The sequence below is a fragment of the Pristis pectinata genome, chromosome 17 (genome assembly GCF_009764475.1).
Source record: "Pristis pectinata isolate sPriPec2 chromosome 17, sPriPec2.1.pri, whole genome shotgun sequence".
NCBI classification, from domain to species: domain Eukaryota; kingdom Metazoa; phylum Chordata; class Chondrichthyes; order Rhinopristiformes; family Pristidae; genus Pristis; species Pristis pectinata.
The window spans coordinates 30,734,718-30,754,835 of NC_067421.1; the positions used below are offsets into that span (position 1 = coordinate 30,734,718).

A 20,118-nucleotide genomic window follows, 5' to 3' on the forward strand; every position below is an offset into this window, starting at 1 on the left:
TGGTTCATAAAATTAAGATCTCTTTGAACGAATAGATGCACAAATCTGTAAAGTGTAAGATACCAAGAAACTCAAAATTAGCCATGTCGTAACTTTTGAGTTTTATAATATGATAATTCACCATAATGAACTACATCACATAATTTATGTGGAAATGTCACAATAAAGAACAGGTCCTATAGTTTGAAAAAATATTTCACAATCGAGTTATTACAGTCACTAACACAATTCTATTTTACAGTTCTGTCTTGCACCTAAAAAAAAACTGCACATCATCAGTTTCTGAACTTCCCTACATTAACATTGCTGGATGAAATTCATGGACTGCAGTTCAAAAGCTTTGCGCACTTTCTGTGTATCCAGGCAATCTCCAGAAAATCTCTACTTCAGTTACTATCTAAGGTTTAGGAGTACAGCAAGACTCTAGCATTTTGATTTAAATTCTTCAGTAATTTTATGACAAAATAAACGATGAGGAGCTCTAGAATGCAATTAATAACCCAACCTGTCCTCAACTATAATTCACTTATTAATGTTATTAGTTGTGTTATAAATGAGTCTGATAATATGATAAAAGGGGAAATTTCTCACTTCAGCCATCCTTACTCTCTTTTTTTGAAAAATTCATGGGCCAGATAAACGGAAGCTCACTTCCTTTCTTAATGCTTCCTAACCTCATTGTTCTTTACATTTCACACTGAAATATGCTGAATGAGGCATTAGTCTTGATAAAACCTCCATTCTTTTGTTGCTATCCTGACAATCATATGCCTATTCACAAACATTCTCCTCACTTCAGTCAGTCAAATATTGCTTACCCGTGACTCGCCCTCTCCTCTCCATTCCAGCCGATTTGGAAAGAGGTAGAAGTAACGACGTTGCCACTGCGTCAGGAAAGGGTTTCCTAATTTCAGCATATAACCATGCATGATGCAGTCTTTCCCCAGAGCATAATCTGCATATAAAAGATGATATTAGTCCAGGTTTTATACCATAAAAACATGGGCAGGAGTAGGCCATAATATCACTTAAGCCTTCTCCGCCATTCAATGAGATTATGGTTGATCAGATTGTTGGCTTCAACTCCACTTTACTTACTGATTCCCATCATCCCGATTCTCTGTCAGTCCAAATTTCAAACGATAACTTACCTACATCTTCCTTGAGAAGAAGACTTTCTCTTGTCTAAATTTCCTGATGACATTTATTCTTGGCTCTAAATGGTGTCTCCTGCTTTTTATGAATCTAGTAAAGTTATCTGTGACTAACAGGGCACGCTGATATTCATTGAAGGTGGTAGGAACTATTTAGAGAGGACAAATTCCTATTCGTCTTCTGGTATGAAAGGCAATTCCACACACGTGTGGAATGCAGACCTGAACAGAATGCTGGAGTGTGCTTGCAACTTACTCCCCTTGTCACTAAGCATCAGAGCTTCAATGCAATACAAAAGGGTGGAAGTTATGTCACAGCCCCACAGAGCTCTGATTAGGACATCCCTGCACATATTTCTGGCCTTGGGTAGCTTCAGTGCAGATTCATTGATTATGAGAACATGTGGGGTAGAATTAGGCTTGTACTCCCCCATGTATAGGCAATTAAAAGGTGCTCTAATTGAGATGTTTAAGATGAATGAATGAGTGATAAGGTCAATAAAGATAAACCACTACCTTTGGTGAGCAAGCCCAAAACAATCTTTAGAGCTTGGTCCTTTATGGTAATTTCAGAAAACACGAAAGGGTAGATAGAATCTGCAATTCTCTTGCCCCATAAGATATCTGCAGCTCAGTCAGTGGAAAGTTACTTTTCCAAGATAGGACAAAACATCTTAGGTTACAATAGTAGGTTACCTTACCTTCCCATTTACTAGTACAGAGCATGAATTTGTAAACAGCAGCATAATGCCAGCACTCACACTGACACAAAAACAGTAATTAATGTTTACATTGTGCTGATCTCCCAGCCCCTTCTCCATAGCTTTTCAAGTTTTTCCTCACCATATGTATATGCAATTCTCTCTTGAAGGTCACAATGGAACCTGCCTAACCACCACCACTAAATTCTAGGTTCCAACCATAGACTGTATAAAAAACATTTTCCTCTTTATTTTATACCTGTGACCTCTAGTCCTTGACCCATCAGGAATAGCCTCCTGCCATCCACTCTGTTCAGACTTTTTTTTGATTCATATATATACTCCAATATGATCTCCCCTTAGCCTTCTTTTCACAAAAGAAAACTGTCCCACCTCTTCAATCTGTCTTCTTGACCTTAGTCCTTCATTCCAGGAACCACTGCTGTAAATCTTTTCTCGATGCTCTTTAATGCCTTCACATTCTTCCTTTAATATGGCAATGACAACTGAATACAGTGTTCCAGTTGAGGCCAGCCTAGTGTTTTATAAATATTCAGCATGATTCTCTGTGTCCCTGTTGATAATGCCCAGAACTGTTATGCCTTATTACTGTTTTCTGAAGCTGTCTTGCTACTTTCAAGACTTATGCACCCATACTGCCAAGTCCCTCTGATCTTGTACCCCTTTTAAATAGTATTTCCTATTCTACATTCCTCATTCTACCTCCCAAAACACATCACCTCACATTTCTCTACATTAAACTTCATCTGCCACATGTCTACTCATTCTACTGCACTATCCTCTTTCCTTGCAGTTGCTGGGCTTATCCTTGCACCCTTCTGCGAATGAGAAGCATGACGAATAGATGGAAAGACAACTGCTAAGAACCTGGATGACATTCCAAGAGGAAGAATGCAAAACCAGCAATAAATGTGTGTATACATCAATACCACTTTGTTACATTGCAAAACTCCACCGCATCGGTGCTGGGAAGTCTAAACTTTATAAGTTATAAAAGGTGTGCTTCAATATTGTTACAGCACAGCTCTTTTCCATTTGTTGTACATATATGCAACCTTACGTATTGGCTACTGTGTGGTGCTTCACCTTCTGTGTGCCCTAGATAATATGGTCACCATAACAAGGACCCAAGGTGGGGAAACAGGAGTTAAGACACAAATCAGCATCAATGTAATTGAATGGTAAAAGAGGCCTGAGGGGTTGAATGGCTTAGTCAGGAGTCTTGTAGCATGTAAAAGAAATAAATAACACATAATAAAAAACATATCAAATGATAATATGTGAAAATACAGGAAATATACAGCAGGGCAGCATGCATTGGTAGAAAGACATGAACATTTTGCCTGTTACACAACGAGACATAGAATGTCAGGTTGAGTACTTTGTAGCATTTTCAATTTTTTTCAGTACAATAGAAATTGCTTTACGAGATCAGATTTCAAAATGAACATTCCTACCTTCCTCATGGCCAAGCATCTTATTCTTGGCTCTCTTTCTGATCTCATTTTTATCTGTGTCACCATTGACTGCATCATACACAGTTTCTGCCACCTCCTGTTGCCAACGTTCCGATATCACCAGAGGAAAGTTTTTATAGAGCTCCTGATCACTATCCAGCAGCTGTGAAGGAGAAATCAGAGAGAAAAACAGAAAATGGGAAAGGGAAGGAGATGTACATGGTAGAGAGAGCAAGATTTGAATGACAGAAGAACAGAGAGGAGAAAACAAGACAAGCAGCAAAGAAAATGTTTTAGTGGGGGAGCAAGAAAGAGGACGAGAAACAGAAAGTGGGGGAAGAAAAAATGGTGAGAGGATAAAGGAAAATAAAGGAAGATAGGAAAGAAGTGCAGCAAAAAAAATTAAAGAGGATTAAGAAACAACATTAGCAAATTAATTATTAACACAGGTTTACTTTGGTGAAGACTTTTTTTTATGAACAAAATTAAAAGTTTAATAAAGTTTCCCATGTCTTAGGTTATTTATTTAAATCTGGTAACTTTGTGTGGTGACGACCATATCCTCATTTCCTTTTTAACTTCTGTCACTATATACAGTAATGAACTTTGGTTAGCATACTACTGTGTAATCTACTGGACTTTGTTTCTTTGATGATTCTGTTGGCTTGCTATCCGAAAACACATTCTGTTGAAATCATTCGTTTAAAAACCATCACAATAATTGTCTTTCTTCATTAAATCTCTAGACTAATATGCATTTCACATTTTATCTATTCTTCCAGCCCTGCAGTGCCCACACCTGAAGTTCTATAACATCAGATGTAGGAAATGCCCAAATGTAACTCGAAATAAAAAGATGAAGATCACCGCCTCTGAACTTTCACACAAGGGTCACTGCTAGGGTCTAATCAAGGGACTAATCTGCCAATCACCTATTATAGAGTCTTTTAGATACCATTAGCACCTTTTTTTGTCAAATTGACTATTGGTAACTCTGAGAATACCAGTATGCAGAATTTGAATAGGTATAGTTAATACCAGGTGGTCGCATGGATGGCACCACTTTCTGGTAGTACAGGTGCCACCCGCACTGAACAGCTGCACAGTATGACTGTTTAAGCACCACTCATTACAAAGTTGCTACCCCCATCAACTGGTTATGGATACATCACCAGTACCAATTGCTACCAAAGCACCACTCGCACTCGATTATTATTGAGTGCTATTTATTCCATTGGCACTTCACATTTTACTGGTATTCAGATCTGTTCTAATGATCCCAGAATAATGTTCAGAAAGCTGTTCAAGGTCAGCAGGCAATACCTTGATGCCCTTTGTATCTTCTTCATCAAATGATCCTATGTCAAATGCATCAGCTGCATTCACCTCTCCCCGGGGAGGAATAAGGGGAGGCAGATACTTGAAACAGAAAAATAAGATGAAGACAGTTTAGCACAACAGCTATGACGCCATGATATCTGGCATGAGTATATTTTTATCTATAGTAACATTGCTCTTGGTAGTGGGAGGTCTGTGAAATTAAAATCACACTCAAAAATGGGTTCAATATGAAGAATTTTCATCTTCACAACTGTCTCCCTGTTCATATTTCATGTTCCAATCTGCATCATCAACTAAAATCTGCCACTGAAAAATGTACTTTACTGAGCAGAAACAGAACTCAATAAAATGAAACACATTGTAATGGGTTAACTGTAATTGTGAATCAGAACTGAAAAGTTCAACTGTGTTCCTCTTGAGACTCCATGTGCTTCATGTAATTGTATGCTCCAGACTTCCTTCTGTAAAGAGTTACCAGTAACTGTATGTCGGAATTTGTGTTTCAAGTTACCATCATTTACCAGAGCATGAAGAGGAATAAAATAAATTGCTTCACATTATTGTTATTCAGCTTTCTTGCCCATATCTGTACTGTTTAGGACCAGTTTTGGAACCTGTTGGATGTATCTTTGTTGTATAAGAAAACATTTAGTTACAAGTGATGATTGTAATATGTGTAAATCTTGTGGCTCTCACTGTTTTTCTTAACTACATGGCTTGGGGACCTTTTGAGCAAATCCAAGAAAATGGCCTGTTGACATCTTGGGTTAAGGACAAGAAATGAATATTGGGTGAAATAAATTTGCAAAAAGGAAGACAATTTTTTTAAATGTAGCAGTAAATCTAAATTTTCTTACTGATGCAGTTGGCACCTATCTCACCATTTAAAAGCTTGTGCAATATTCTTACCTTCTGCAAATAGACTTGTTGCCAATCAATCCCTTTAAAAAAAGGATGTTCTTTCACTTCCACAGCACTGTAGAGACAAAAGGTATGAGGTAACCCCACTTTTAAACAATAATCAACCCACACATTAACTTCAGTAATTGTAGCTTGAATAAACAAAGGTATGTCAATAACACTGAACAATAAGAAATTATTAATCTTGAGATGGAACCACAAGATGTATGAATTAAACCTGGGGCCGATCAATAAAAATTATTTAACCTTGGCACTGAACAACCAGGTGTCAACATTAAGCCTCACACTAGGAAACAATATTTAATCAGCAACGCTAAAACTGAGCAACAACGTCATCGATTTATAGCACGTGGTGATTGTCCATCATGCCGCTGCCAACTCTTTGAAAGAACAATCCAAACAAATCCTCTGCATTTTAACCAAAGTCCTGAAAATTTTCATGTACTTCTCCAATATTATTATGTAAATTACTATTGAATCAGATTTCACCACTCTCTCAGGCAGTGAATTCCAGATCATAACAAACCGCTGCCTAAAAATAATCCTTTTTTTCTTTAGTTCTTGAATAATCTCCAACCTCTACGACATTGGAAATAGCTTTTCCTTACTTATTCTCTCAAAACATATTTTAATTTTGAACTCCTCCATTAAATGAACTGTTAACTACTATGTTTTTAAGAGAAAAATTCCAGTTTCTCCAGTCTCTCCAGATAATTGAAATAATTCATCTCTGATATTATTGATAGCTTCTCTGAAGTCTTGGCATCCCTTCTAAATTCTGTTGTCCAGAAATGGACACCATAATCCAGCTAATTCTTAATTGACAATTTATGGCAAGAGATCCTTGCACTTGCAATCTACATCTTCTCAACATATCCTGATATCATCAGTAACCCTGGCAGCATGCAGAAGATATCAGGAATATGGCAATGAGCAAAAGGAAATTATTACTCCAGGGATGAAGCAATAAGTTGCAATCGTTAAACCTGGCACTGAGCAACAAGACATAATTAGCAACCCTGGCACTGAGCAACAAAAAGTAATTATTAAGGACTGTGTAACAAGATATAATCAGGAACCCTGGGGGTCAGGAACAAGGAATCATTAAGTCAGGCAGTAAGCAACATGATATTATCAGTGCTGCTGACATTGAGCAACAAAATATAATCATTAGCCCTGACATTGAAGCAACATATGATCATTAATCCAAGAAAACAAACAAAATATAATCATTAACACTGATTACTTGAGGAGAAATAATCAGTAACTTTGGCACTGAGCAACAAAATAATCCCAGCAGAGCCAGCATAAGACATTAACAGGAGCCTTAGCAAGTGAGCAACAAGGTTTCATAATAAACTTGGTAGTGACCAACAACAATTATTAAACCTTATATTGAGCAAAAAGCTTTTATCAGTAACATGTTACTGAACATAAAGAATCACTAACATTGTGATTGACCAATAAGATATTGTCACTAGCACACCTACTGACTAACAAGATACCATCAATAACAAAAATAATGATTTCAAGTACATCTAAAAAATATCACAGTGAGCAAAATAATTGATTACCTTGTGGCAAGGTATTATTACATTATAATTAACCCTGCATGAGAAGATAGCATCAGTGTTACTGGCACTTAGCAAAAAGAGTTCAGCAGGAACCCTGACATTGAACAAGGAAGTTTCATCATTAGCCTTAACACTGAACATATAAACCTTTCACTAAATAGCAAGGTATCATCAGTAACCTTCACACTGAACAATAAGATACCAACACCACAACAACAAGGTACCATTTGCCTTATTACTTAGCAGCACTGCCAATGAACAAGAAGGTAAGATTAGAAATGGCACAGAAGAGCATGACACTAATATTAATACCGATGTTAGCAACACAATATCATTAAACTTGACAATGAAATACAGTGCATACTTCACTTCCAGAATTCTGCAGAACTTCTCTTCTGACAACTATCATTTAGAGACATGCAGTAAGAGGTATTAGAATTATGAGTGCAACTACATAATATCCTTACTCAATTTTCCTCAAGGATTCTGTTAATCTTGGAACCAAACCTAACATAATGGGACAGCTTTTGAGTTCAGAGGCAAATCAATGAACCTTATTATTGACTTCAGAAAAAGCTGCCAGAAAGATAGAGGGCTCTGTGGGGTCAATTTCCCTTATTCCAATATAACTATCAATCTAGCGCCATTGCTAGAGGAAGTCAACACTCTACTGTATTGTAAAACTCTCACAAGTACAAACCATAAAGTAAAAGGTATTAATTAACTGTATAATAATTTTACAGAAAGCAAAAGAAAATTATCATGGAATTAAGATAGAGCATAAAAAGTTGGTAAATATTAAATGATAATGAATCAGTGAATATTGCAAATGTGCATCCCGTGCAGGTCACTGACACCAACTCCTGTATTTCAGCATCTAACATTGCATGTGATATCAGAAGTTGCCTAGCACCTTCTTTAATCTTCACTGTGCTCTGACTCCTATAATTAAATCTTTTATGAAGATATTGAACAAAATAGGACACAAACAGACCTCCCTACAACTGATTCATCATACTGTTCCTGGTAGAGGAGTATTCCAAGACAATTACCCTCTGGCTTATAATGGTCAACCAATTACAGAAACAAGTAAAATATGTTTATTAAATCGTTATTTCTTTCAATTTTAATACCATTGTTCTTGAGGAAATGCAATGGTCACAAATTCAAGTGTATCACATTCCATGCTTTACTCCCTTCAAGCTCCTTTGTCACAGCCTTGTTGAAAACCAGTAAATTAGATTTACAAGACAATCTTCATAAACATAAATTGACTATCTTTCATTTTTCAAACATAACTTCAACATTTTGCACGATGAGGTAAATATTCCAGCTTTCAAGTGATCGGAATCACAAAACTAAAATCACTGCCAACTATTTAATGTCTTTGACCCTTCAGAAAGCACATCCTCAACACTTTCTGCTGCTCTCTAAACTGCTCTATTATGCAAGGAAAGCATAAAACTACAGCCTACCCTCGTCCTAGGCATCCCAGTCTCTTGGCAACATCCCGCTGTAACAGACCTTCCAAAAGAGACTTTAGCTCCACAGAGAAAGAATCTGGTAATTCCACATTCTGAAGGAGAAAATGAAAAATATTAAACACCATTGTAGTTTTCACTTCAAGTGTAAATGGAATGGTTGCTCATCACATTCTTCTTAATTGATCCAACATATTTGAAATTGTCTGGCTTTGAGAGTACTACTGCAGAAATTAACAAGGTTATAAAAATATATATACATAGGATCTTTCATGTTCTTAGGAGATCCTAAAGTGCTTCACAACCAATTAATTTGCTTTGGTACTTACTGTTGTAAAGTAAGGAAATCAGACAGTCACCCAGAGAAAGAACCTACTAACAGAAATGTAATAAGTAAATATTTGAGTGGTGTTGATTGAAGAGTAAATGTTGGCCAGGACAGAACTCCCCTTCACTTTTTTGATAGCTTCATGAGATTTTTACATCCATTCAACAGAATAGATTTGGTTTAACTTTGTTTAGAAGATGGTATCTCTAACAGTGCAGCATCACCTGAATGCTGCAATGAACTGTCAGCCTGGAGTAGAACATGAACCCAAAACCTTCTGACATTGAAGAGTGCTACAATGCAATGGAGAATATCTGTCTTCTGTGACAACCAAATCAGCCAATTTGCCTATTCCAATTCAAACCAGGTCACAATCAGAAATTTAGCCTCTGAAAACTTTGCACACAGCTAACAGTGTTTGGTACAGGGGTCACAAATTAACCCATTCAACAACAGTATGTGAAAACAATCTTTTATTGGTTGGTGCTATACAAAGTTCTGAATACTCTTCCAAGTAAAATGGTGAGTTTACTCTGTTTTATACAACTGATCTCTGAGTTATGCAGGGGATACGTTCCTGAAAAATAACATGCAACTTGAAACTGAGTACCTTGAGGCATTGCAAGTCCATGGGAAATTGTGAATAGGGGCTTCATGCCACCATTTGAAATGCTTTTTCCACAATATTTGTGGAATTAATAGCCTCATTAAAACCTTTATTCACAAATTACGACTTGATGGAATTATGAATAAGTTTCATCTGAAGAGGTGGGCTGAGGCTTGAAGAACATAGAACAGTACAGCACAGTATGGGCCCTTCGGCCCACGATGTTGTGCCGACTGATATAAAATTTATCCCTATTCAATCTATCCCTCTCTACTTCATCTCCCATAACCCTCTATTTTTCTTTCGTCCATGTGTCTATCTAATAGTCTCTTAAATTGCCATATCATATTGGCCCCTACCACTACCCCGGCAGCGCATTCCAGGCACCCACCACTCTCTGTGTAAAAAAACTCGACCTCTGACATTCCCCCCTGAACTTTCCTCCAAGCACCTTAAACGTGTGACCTCTAGTATTGGCCATTGCCACCCTGGGGAAAAGATGCTGGCTGTCCACTTTGTCTATGCCTCTCATAATCTTATATACCTCTATCAAGTCTTCTCTCATCCTCCGTTGCTCTAAAGAGAAAAGCCCTAACTTGCTCAACATCTCCTCATAAGACATGTTCTCCAAACCAGGTAGATCCTTGTAAATCTCCTCTGCACCCTCTCCAAAGCTTCCACATCCTTCCAATAATGTAGTGACCAGAACTGAACACAATATTCCAAGTGTAGTCTAACCAGAGTCTTGTAGAGCTGCAACATTACCTCTCAGCTCTTGAACTCAATCCCCCGGCTAATGAAGGCCAACACACCACACACCTTCTTAACTGCCCTATCCACTTGTGCAGCAAGTTTGAGGGATCTATGTACTTGGACCCCAAGATCTCTCTGTTCCTCCACACTGTTAAGAATCCTGACATTAACCATGTACTCTGCCTTCAAATTCATTCTTCCAAAGTGTATCACTTCACACTTCTCCAGATTGAACTCCATCTGCCACTTCTCTGCCCAGCTCCGCATCCTGTCTAAATCCCGTTGCAACCTACGACAACCTTCTTCACTATCTACTACATCACCAACCTTCGTGTCATCTGCAAACTTACCAACCCATTCTTCCACTTCCTCATCCAAGTCCACAATAAAAATCACAAAGAGCAGGGCTCCCAGAACAGATCCCTGCAGAACACCACTAGTCACCGACCTCCACGTCAATACTCCCCTTCTACAATCACACTCTGCCTTCTGTGGGCAAGGCAATTTCGAATCTACACAGCCAATTTTCCATGGATACCATACCTCATAACTTTCTGAATGAGCCTAACATGGGGAACTTTGTCAAACGTCTTGCTAAAATCCATATATACCACATCCACCGCACTACCTTCATCAATTTGTCTTGTCACTTCCTCAAAAAACTCTATTAGGCTCGTAAGGTATGACCTGCCCTTCACAAAGCCATGTTGTCTATCCCTAATAAGACTATGCTTCTCCAAATCCTCATAAATCTTGTTCCTAAGATTCCTGTCAAATAGTTTGCCCACCACTGATGTAAGACTCACTGGTCTATAATTCCAGGGATTATCCCTTTTAACTTTCTTGAACAATGGAACAATGTTTGTCATCCTCCAATCCTTCGGTGCCATTCCTGTGGCCAGGGAGGACTCAAAGGTCATCGTTAACGCTCCAGCAATCTCTTCCCTCACTTCCCATAATACCCTGGGGTATATCCTGTCCGACCCCGGGGACTTAACTATCCTAATGCTTTTTAGTAGCTTCGACACTGCTTCTTTCTTAACCTCAACATGCTCCAACACATTTGCCTGTTCTATGCTAACCTCACATTCATCTACGTCCCTCTCCCTGGTAACAATGAAGCAAAATATTCATTTTGGACCTCCCCTACCTCCTTCGCCTCTAGACACATTTTTCCCCCTTATCCCTGAGCGGTCCAACCATCACCCTAATTCATCCTATTGTTCCTTACATATGTGTAGCACGCCTTAGGGTTCTCCTTAACCCTACTTGGCAAGGCCTTCTCACATCCCCTTCTAGCTCTCATAAGTCCCTTCTTAAGCTCCTTCCTGGCTACCTGATAACTCTCAAGAGCCCTACCTGATTTTTGCTTCCTAAACCTTAAATATGCTTCCTTCTTCCTCTTGACTAAACCCTTCACCTCTCTTGTTAACCATGGTTCCTTCATCCTACCATCCTTTCTTGTCTCAGTGGGACAAACCTATCTAGAACCCCATGCAAGTGGTCCCTAAACAATCTCCACATTTCTGCAGTGCATTTACCAAAGAACATCTGTTCCCTGTTTACTCTCCCAAGTTCTTGCCTAATACCATCATAATTTGCCCTCCCCCAATTAAATATTTTCCCATAGCACCTCCTCCTATCTTTGTCCATGGCTATGCTAAAGGTCAGGTAGTTGTGGTCACTATCCCTGAAATACTCACCGACCAAGAGGTCTTTCACCTGACCAGGTTCATTGCCTAGTACCAGATCCAGAATGGCCTCTCCTCTAGTCGGCCTGTCTACATACTATGTGTACAATTCTTCCTGTACACACCAAACAAATTCTGCCCCATCTGAAGCTTTTGCACTAAGGAGGTGCCCATCAATATTAGGGAAGTTGAAGTCACCCATGACAATAACACTGTTGTTTTTGCATTTTTCCAAAATCTGTCTACTTATCTGCTCCTCAGTGTCCCGGTGGCTATTTAGGACCTATAGAATACTCCCAATAGAGTGATTGCTCCCTTCCTTTTCTGACTTCCACCTACACTGACTCAATAGATGACCCCCTATGATGTCCTCCCTTCCTACAGCTGTGATACTATCCCTGATTAGCAATGCCACCCCTCCACCCCTTCTACTCCCTTCCCTATCCCTTCTGAAACATCTAAACCCTGGAACCTCAAGCTGCCACTCCTGCCCTTAGGACAGCTAAGTCTTTGTAATGGCCACAACATCGTAATTCTATTTACTGATCCATGCTCTAAGTTCATCACCCTTATTCTTAACACTTCTCACATTAAGGTAAACACACTTCAACCCATCTAACTGACTGCATTTATGCCCTATCCCCTGACTACCCTTCCTCACCTGTTCATATCGTATCTATTTCTACAACAACATCCATCTTCTAATCTAACACTCTGGTTCCCATTCCCCTGCCAACCTAGTTCAAACCCTCCCCAACAGTTCTAGCAAACCTGCCCACAAGGACATTAGTCCCTCTCCAATTCAGGTGTAGCCCATCCCTTTTGTACAGGTCATACCTACCCCAGAATAGATCCCAATGATCCACAAATCTGAACCCCTACCCCCTGCACCAACTCTTCAGCCACTCATTAGTCTGCCATATCTTCCTATTCTTTCCCTCCCTGGCACATAGCACAGACAGCAATCCAGAGATTACTACCCTTGAGGTCCTGCTTTTTAGCTTCCTTCCTAACTCCCAATACTCGCTCTTCAGAAGATGGTCCTCTACTGTTTCATCTTCCTGGGTCAGTTCCTTGTAGAATTTCTTGTAACATGAAAGGAGTTGATTTAAGTTCCTCTTAATGTTGAGACTCATTTGAATGATGGGGTCAAGATCCACAATCTCCTGCACAGGAATCCTGGAATGGCTGTAGTAGTGATGGCTGGCTCGGTAGGCTTTGTATCTGCTTCCTCCTCAGTGTTTCTTCTGGATGCAGCTAACTGCTTAAGTCCTCTCATTTTTTGTTTTTTCTTGGTGAAAATTAATCGGCTTGATCACCTCCCCATTTTCAGTATCTTTAAGTCCCCCTCCTCCTAGCCATTTCACCAGCTTCACAAAGTCACTGACTACACTGTTGATAGTGGGGAAGCCTTTGAAGTCATTGACGAGCTCAGGCCAACAGCCATTCAAAGTTGAAGCTTTACCTTCTCCCAGGCCTCTTGGATAATGCTGATGCAGTCTGAAATTTTGTACTGCTTCCAAAGCCAATCAGACTCTCCACCCTCCTTTTGGCAACTGTCCCCAGGGCTTTTCTACTGAGCTTCCAGATGGAAAAAAAGGCTTAGAAGTTTTACTAATGGCCTGGTCCATTGGTAGAAAAATTGACATCATATCAGGAGGCCAAAACATAGCAGAAATGTAAGTATCAATGAGGGGCGAGGGGTCAATGTGAGTAAAACCCTAAATGGGAGATTCTTTCTCACAAGGAATTCCTTCATTTCCAGTATAAATGAGTTCAGTAGCCAGTCCTCATAAAAAGTTGTGACCCAGGCTTTCTCACTAGAATGCTACACTGTTGGCCAATATTTCTTGCTTTTCCCCTTTACTGCATGTGGGTTTTTAGCTCGGTACACTAAAATGGGTTTGCACTTTAAGTCCCCTTGGTTATTTACATACACTTTGTTGTTCAGTTAAATAAGTTCTGTTGCCCACTCTCTTGTTAAAAAAAACGCCATGTTTCTTCACAGTTGAAACTTGAGCAGGTTCATAGCCATTATCTTTGATAAATTCTAAACACTCTGGCTTAATATGGCAGTATCATCCACACCAGCAGATCCCACTTGTTTGCACAATATCTCACTTTACCCTGTAATTTCTCACTTTGCAAATAATAGTGCTGAACAATCTGTAAAGCCAATCTCTGCCAACAGTGAATAGCTTGGCTTCATTATGCTTTCCTTCACTTCTGGTCACACAGGTCATACAGAGCCAAAGCTTTAGCCCTAATCACAACATCATCAACACCTGATCCGTTAGTACTGGTTATTTCATTAATCTAAAGGAGTTTCTCACCCTTGGCTAAATGAAGAACTCTTGTCAATAATAACACTTAAACTCATAGGAGCTGTTGATTTCACACATTGTCTAAATTTTTGACACGTTTCTAATGGTATGCACAGTTGATTCATTTAAACTGTATTAGCGAGCAATCAACACAGCACTGTAGTCTTCTTAATTAATCAAGGATTTGTATTTTCTAGGCCAGGTGACAGATTTACATGTTCTTCAGGGAACATCACCATAAGCTTTCGTCAATGCTATTTTCACAAGAATGGAAGCTGAAAGCTGACTGACTGGGGTTTGGCGCCAATTGAACAATTGCTGTACTACCTACTGTGTAAATGTGTAACAGGGCATTGCGTGAGTTGACTCTTTGGTCACATAACATAAATCACATATACATGAATCAGTGCAACTTGAAATAGATATTCTTGATATTCTTCCTTCCATTCTTCTTCCACTGCATCATCCAACCACACAACCATCTCCCCCAGCCACCACACCATACTTCTAATTCCATTTCAAGTTCAGCACCCAAACTTTGCTGTGACCTATTATTCTCTCACTAACTTGACAGACTGATGATAATTTCTTAGGTAATGACCAGTCTCATATAGAAATCACATTGCTTTATGAGGATGCTGAGTGATTACTGTTTATCTTCTCAACAATTCACTGACGATTTGGCAGATGTCAAGAGATTGCCATTGTGAAAACCTGCAATACGAACCTCCACTCTCCAACACACTGTATCAGTGATCCTGATTTCACTTAAAATTAATATTTAAGGCCACTAATCCACATAAGTACTTAACGCTTTGCTCTCAGTAAAGGTTTGTATACATAATTGTAACATAAATGCATCTGGTGTCATTTCTCTATTTACTTGATTAGGATCTGGACTATTTCCCCACTCTTTGGTGTTGTCAATAATACTCCTTCACTAACCCATCATAAGAAACAGTTCCAAAAAGATGCATGTTTATAGGTTTTCTTCTATTCAACAAACACTGATATCTGGAGAAACTTCTCCAAAAAAAGATAAACACTAGGCCTTTGAACTGGTGGTTCAAAGTTGTCCAAAAATTATTTAACCAAAAACAAATATTATATCAAATTATTAAAATTAGCTATAAATGCTTATTTTCTCATGACCAAAATTTACAAATTAAATCAGTTTAATTGTAACTTCCCAACAGTTCTTTGGCAAAATCTGAAGCAGCATGACTAATCCAATTTAGGAAATCTTCCTGTTGCACTTTCTCATTTGTGAATGGTGTTTTTGTTGAGAAATCTATTTTCTTACCATTGTGAGCGTCATGCGGTCAATCTCGTGCTTGTCTTTCGTCTTGTGCTGCCGGAAAGGGCTGTGTCTAATGGGGGAAAAAAAAAGCTTATTATCAGACACCAAAGCAACTGATTGGAACATTACTAACAAGTCACTGGCCAGATGGTCAGTCGCGTGGGAATCTTGGGAGAAAAGGGAAATAAAAGGAAAATTTATCTCGAGTAACTTGGCAATTAAAATGTTAATATACAAACTCCTTCTGGGAGACAAAGCTGAAAGGATATACTATGTTAATGATCATGAAGCATGAAAGTAGGGCCACTTTTATGTTATATATAATTTTAAAGCAGTTTTAAGAAAATGACTCACAATCTTTTATCTTTTGTATGCTTTATTTTAATATTATTTTCCTCGTTCCCCCTTGCAAATTTGTCCTCCTTCCCAATCCAGTGAGTCCTCTTTGCTTCAGACTGCACTGTGAATCACTTATGGGCATTGTGCAGCTCCTGTCAATTCAGCAATGTTACATTCAACTTTTCATTTTTTTTTGAAAATGGCAATTATAATATAGAAGTATTATCATTGCAGTGAAGCCTCCAGCTGGTTCTAAACAGGAATTTTGGCCAGAGAGATGATGCAAACATGAACAAAAATAGAAGGCTCTGAAAACTCAGGGGGTCAAGCAGCATCCACAGAGGCAAAAGATACAAATCAAACATAATATTTTTTTAACATGGATTCCCATTTGCCCAGTATGGAAATCATCCATACACTCAAGCAATTCTCGATGAGCTAAGTCAGTGACAATCTATTCAACTACATTGTCGTGACATCAGAACAGAAATATAATTTTCCCACTCGACAGCTACACATTCCTATTTTCCAACAGGGGCCAATAAACAATAATTATAAAAATTGAACTCTGGCTAATTTTTCCCCTTCCTTGTGCAGTTGACCTAAGGCAGCTGGAGTGACACACTGAAGACTGAGGACTGAACCTGGTATCTCCTAGTCTATATTGAGCTACATGCAGGTAATGCCCTCTGTGGACCTTGCATGGATTTTCCTGCCTTAACAACAATTACATTACATCAGCATGGAATTTGAATGTCTTGTTTTTTTACTTTATTTCTCAAAATATACCATAATTTATGAAAAGGCTTACTTTCACATTCTGTCTTCCTAAAAGATATTTTATTCATAAATATATGTGATATGCATACTGCCCTAAATACAATGGCTTAAAGGTTATTAAAAATGTTATTTGTCTTTTAAACCATCAGGCAGCAGTCATGTGCAAGAATCCCCATTTGACGGCATGCACATAATCCAAAGGTTCAATGGCTCATTTTCTGCTAAGCGGTGCTCCTGCTGCTCTGCTGACCTGTTGTCTAATAGCAAGAAGATTCTTACTTTTTTTCCATCTCTCTAATCCCTCTGGCTTCTCTGACTTTTATACCATGGCACTTCAAGGGTTTGCTCACATCAATTGAATTGGACCATCCCACGGGAGGTCATTGCTATCTCTTTTACTTTATTGGATCACTCTGCACAGCTCTTTAAAGGGCAACATCAAACAGTGCGACTTACTTCTGTTGCACAGGACCTGCTGGAGCCTGGCCATCCACATCACATTATGAAGAAATGAATCCTGTTTACTGACAGGCTTAATTTTTGAAGGGAATGAATGAACTAGAAGAATTTATTAAAACTGTTCTTAGAATTATACTTGTATCAAACTGAGAATAAACATTCCAAATATTCCTGCTTTTGCTCTTTAATTTCCTTATTTTTAATAAAACCCACAGGGATTTAAAAATTACTTGAGTTATTTTTTTCAAAAAGCAACATTTTTCTGCTTGTGAAATAAAGGCATTTTGAAGACTGCTATCCTGTTTCCTTTACTCTATCAACATCCAACTTCAATTTCATACTTCTCAATATCATACGTTGGGCTGAAGGTGTCTAACTTTCAACCTCTAAACTTTGTCTCAGCTTCAAAATCCCAACAAACTCTATTCTGTTTTTTACTTTTAATTTTTTTATTTGCTATCTGAATTTTGCAACCTTGTAGCTTTGGATAGTGCTTTAAGACACTGCTGCCTCATTATCAATACACTAATATGGACTGGTAATAACAACCTGAGATGCTCACAAATTAATTACAATATGGGGGATCATGGATTTAAATTTCATGGAACTATTCATTTCCCCCACCATCACTGAACAACCCTCCCCCCTTAGCAAACTAAAGCTTCACATCATGGTCATAATCACCACCTGAAGGCAAAAGGGTATGTAGAAAACAAGCTGAAAGGATACTGAATTTATAATGTTCACCAGTGAAAGCAAGTCAAAAAAACAAGGTTCATAGTTTTCTGTGGTAAAACAAAGTGATACCTGATAAAAAAAATACATGTTTAGAAATTAGACTGTACTACACCTACAAAGCACATCTTTGCACCTGGTGCCAGCACAAATGGGTTAAAAGCAGGTGCGCAGCAGCCAGGAAGAAGTGCTAAAACAGGACCTGGGAGGTCCCTGACAAGACCACACTAAATTCAGTGCAGCTGTCAATTTTTTGCTGGGCAGCAACCAACCTTCTTGTCAGCCTGTAAATAACAGCTACACATATTATGGCTGCCATGGCACTGAGAGAGACTGCAGGGAAGCTGAATGAGCTCCCACATTCACAGACAGGGACAATGATGAAAGTGAAAGAAATACTGGCAGAAAGGTCCTTTGCACGAGGGGGTCAGGAGACCCACCAGAGACATCATAAGAACAACTCAGCAGGAGATGGATTGAGTAGTCTACTCCAAGAGTGAGAATCCCAGAAAAAATTTAAGACCTCATAAGATACATCAAGTACACTACAAGCAATACTGCTCTCATATAAACATACTGATAGAGACACACACAAATTGTTAATCTATACACAGTGAACTCTCTCCTATATCACACCCAATCTTATCCTGCCCCGACCTTCTACCCTCCACCCACAGACAAAGATCAAGCCTCCAAAGGTAGGATAATGGAAAAGTTTACTCATTGCTCTAACCTTAGTGGAGAAGATGAAGGACAAAGAGGGACAGAGATGCCTGAATGGGAAGTGGCATTCCTGACTACAACATTTCACTAGGATGAAGGAAACTACCCCACCACCACCACGCGCCCCCCCCACCCCACCCCGCAGCCCCCCCCCCCCCGACCCCCTCCTCCTGGGCAGAGATTGTAAACCAGCTCTAATTCAGAGGCTATAAGAAACCTGCCAGGTATACTCATTAAGAATCTTCCATGAAATTAGTGCATCCCCTTGAAACTGATCTACAGTGTACATCTTCATTTCCATGTATGCTGTTGCATCACCACAAAGGAGTTTTTGGAATAGCTGACAAGTGCAACTGTCTTTTGACTCTGTACTGTATGAGGAAAGGCCCTTGTTTTCCCTTAACATCAAGATACAGAGCAGGAGCAGGGAGTGAAGAGCGAGGATGAGGCAGGGAACAATGAAGATGACCATGGCACATCATATACAGCGACTGGCACTGCCGGGGCACGCAGATTAGGTTCAAGGAATAGGCGTCACAATGAAATACAGAGGTACTGGCAGGCTTTAGTCTGGTGCGAGATTAAGGAATCTGGTGAGGAGTTCACCTGAGGGTGTAGTTCACACATCTATACTGCTACAGTGAACTCGGATGAGGTCTGCAATTGGAATGCTTTCACAACAAATCTATGCATAACAAGATGACAAGCAACCCATCTATAGCCACAACTGGATGCTGTGATGTACCATTTGGACAGCAAAAGCCATCTGCAAAGTTGTGAAATGGGAATGTTACTTGGGTGCTTTACTTAGGTGACAAATGTCATGATTTTCTGTTTATTTACTGTTTGATTTTGCTTTGTCATAAATAAATATCAAAACACAAGCAATTTTCATTTTTTTCATTTCCACCAAGTAACATTCTTCCCTGCGCAGAGATAAGTCACACTATGTGGTAGCCACTGGCATTGCTAGAGTGCCTCACCTAGAGTGGTTGCAAATGCCATTCCTGATCATGTTTCATGTCAACATCCTTGAGCAAAACTTAAGTTTGCTGCTGGACAGTGCCGATGTGCTTCGATTAAAAATGAATGGCTTCCTGCCGTGGAGCATGATTGTGAAATAATTTAACTGATGTTAATGTTACCATAGTATTCTGGCAATAAGTGAGCCAGGAATACTTGGTTCCAGACCTCATCCAAACATGAATCAAAGAGGTGAATCCCAGAGGTGAGGTGAATATTGATATTGATATCAAGGCGGCATTTGACTGAATGTAGCATCAATACATCCTGAATGAAGTTAAATGAAGTCAGTGATCAGAGGGAAAATACTCCAGTGTTTGAGATCACATTTTTCACAAAGGAAGAAGATTGTGGTTGTCAGAATCAATCATCCCAGAACGAGAATATCACTGCAGGAGTCCCTCAG

General features: G+C 39.1%; 1 protein-coding gene across 2 annotated transcripts in view; it reads right to left on the minus strand.

Annotated features, from left to right (window-relative positions):
• The window catches only part of grk3 (G protein-coupled receptor kinase 3), a 226,843-nt gene that overhangs the window by 23,487 nt on the left and 183,238 nt on the right, over window positions 1-20,118 (minus strand). For both annotated transcript variants that reach the window (XM_052032176.1, XM_052032177.1), the window contains 6 exons: window positions 15,657-15,723; window positions 8,645-8,745; window positions 5,584-5,650; window positions 4,657-4,752; window positions 3,334-3,496; window positions 819-955 (listed from right to left, as the gene is read on the minus strand). In XM_052032176.1, the coding sequence (XP_051888136.1) occupies window positions 819-955; window positions 3,334-3,496; window positions 4,657-4,752; window positions 5,584-5,650; window positions 8,645-8,745; window positions 15,657-15,723 (631 nt within the window). The remainder of the gene's footprint in view (window positions 1-818; window positions 956-3,333; window positions 3,497-4,656; window positions 4,753-5,583; window positions 5,651-8,644; window positions 8,746-15,656; window positions 15,724-20,118) is intronic.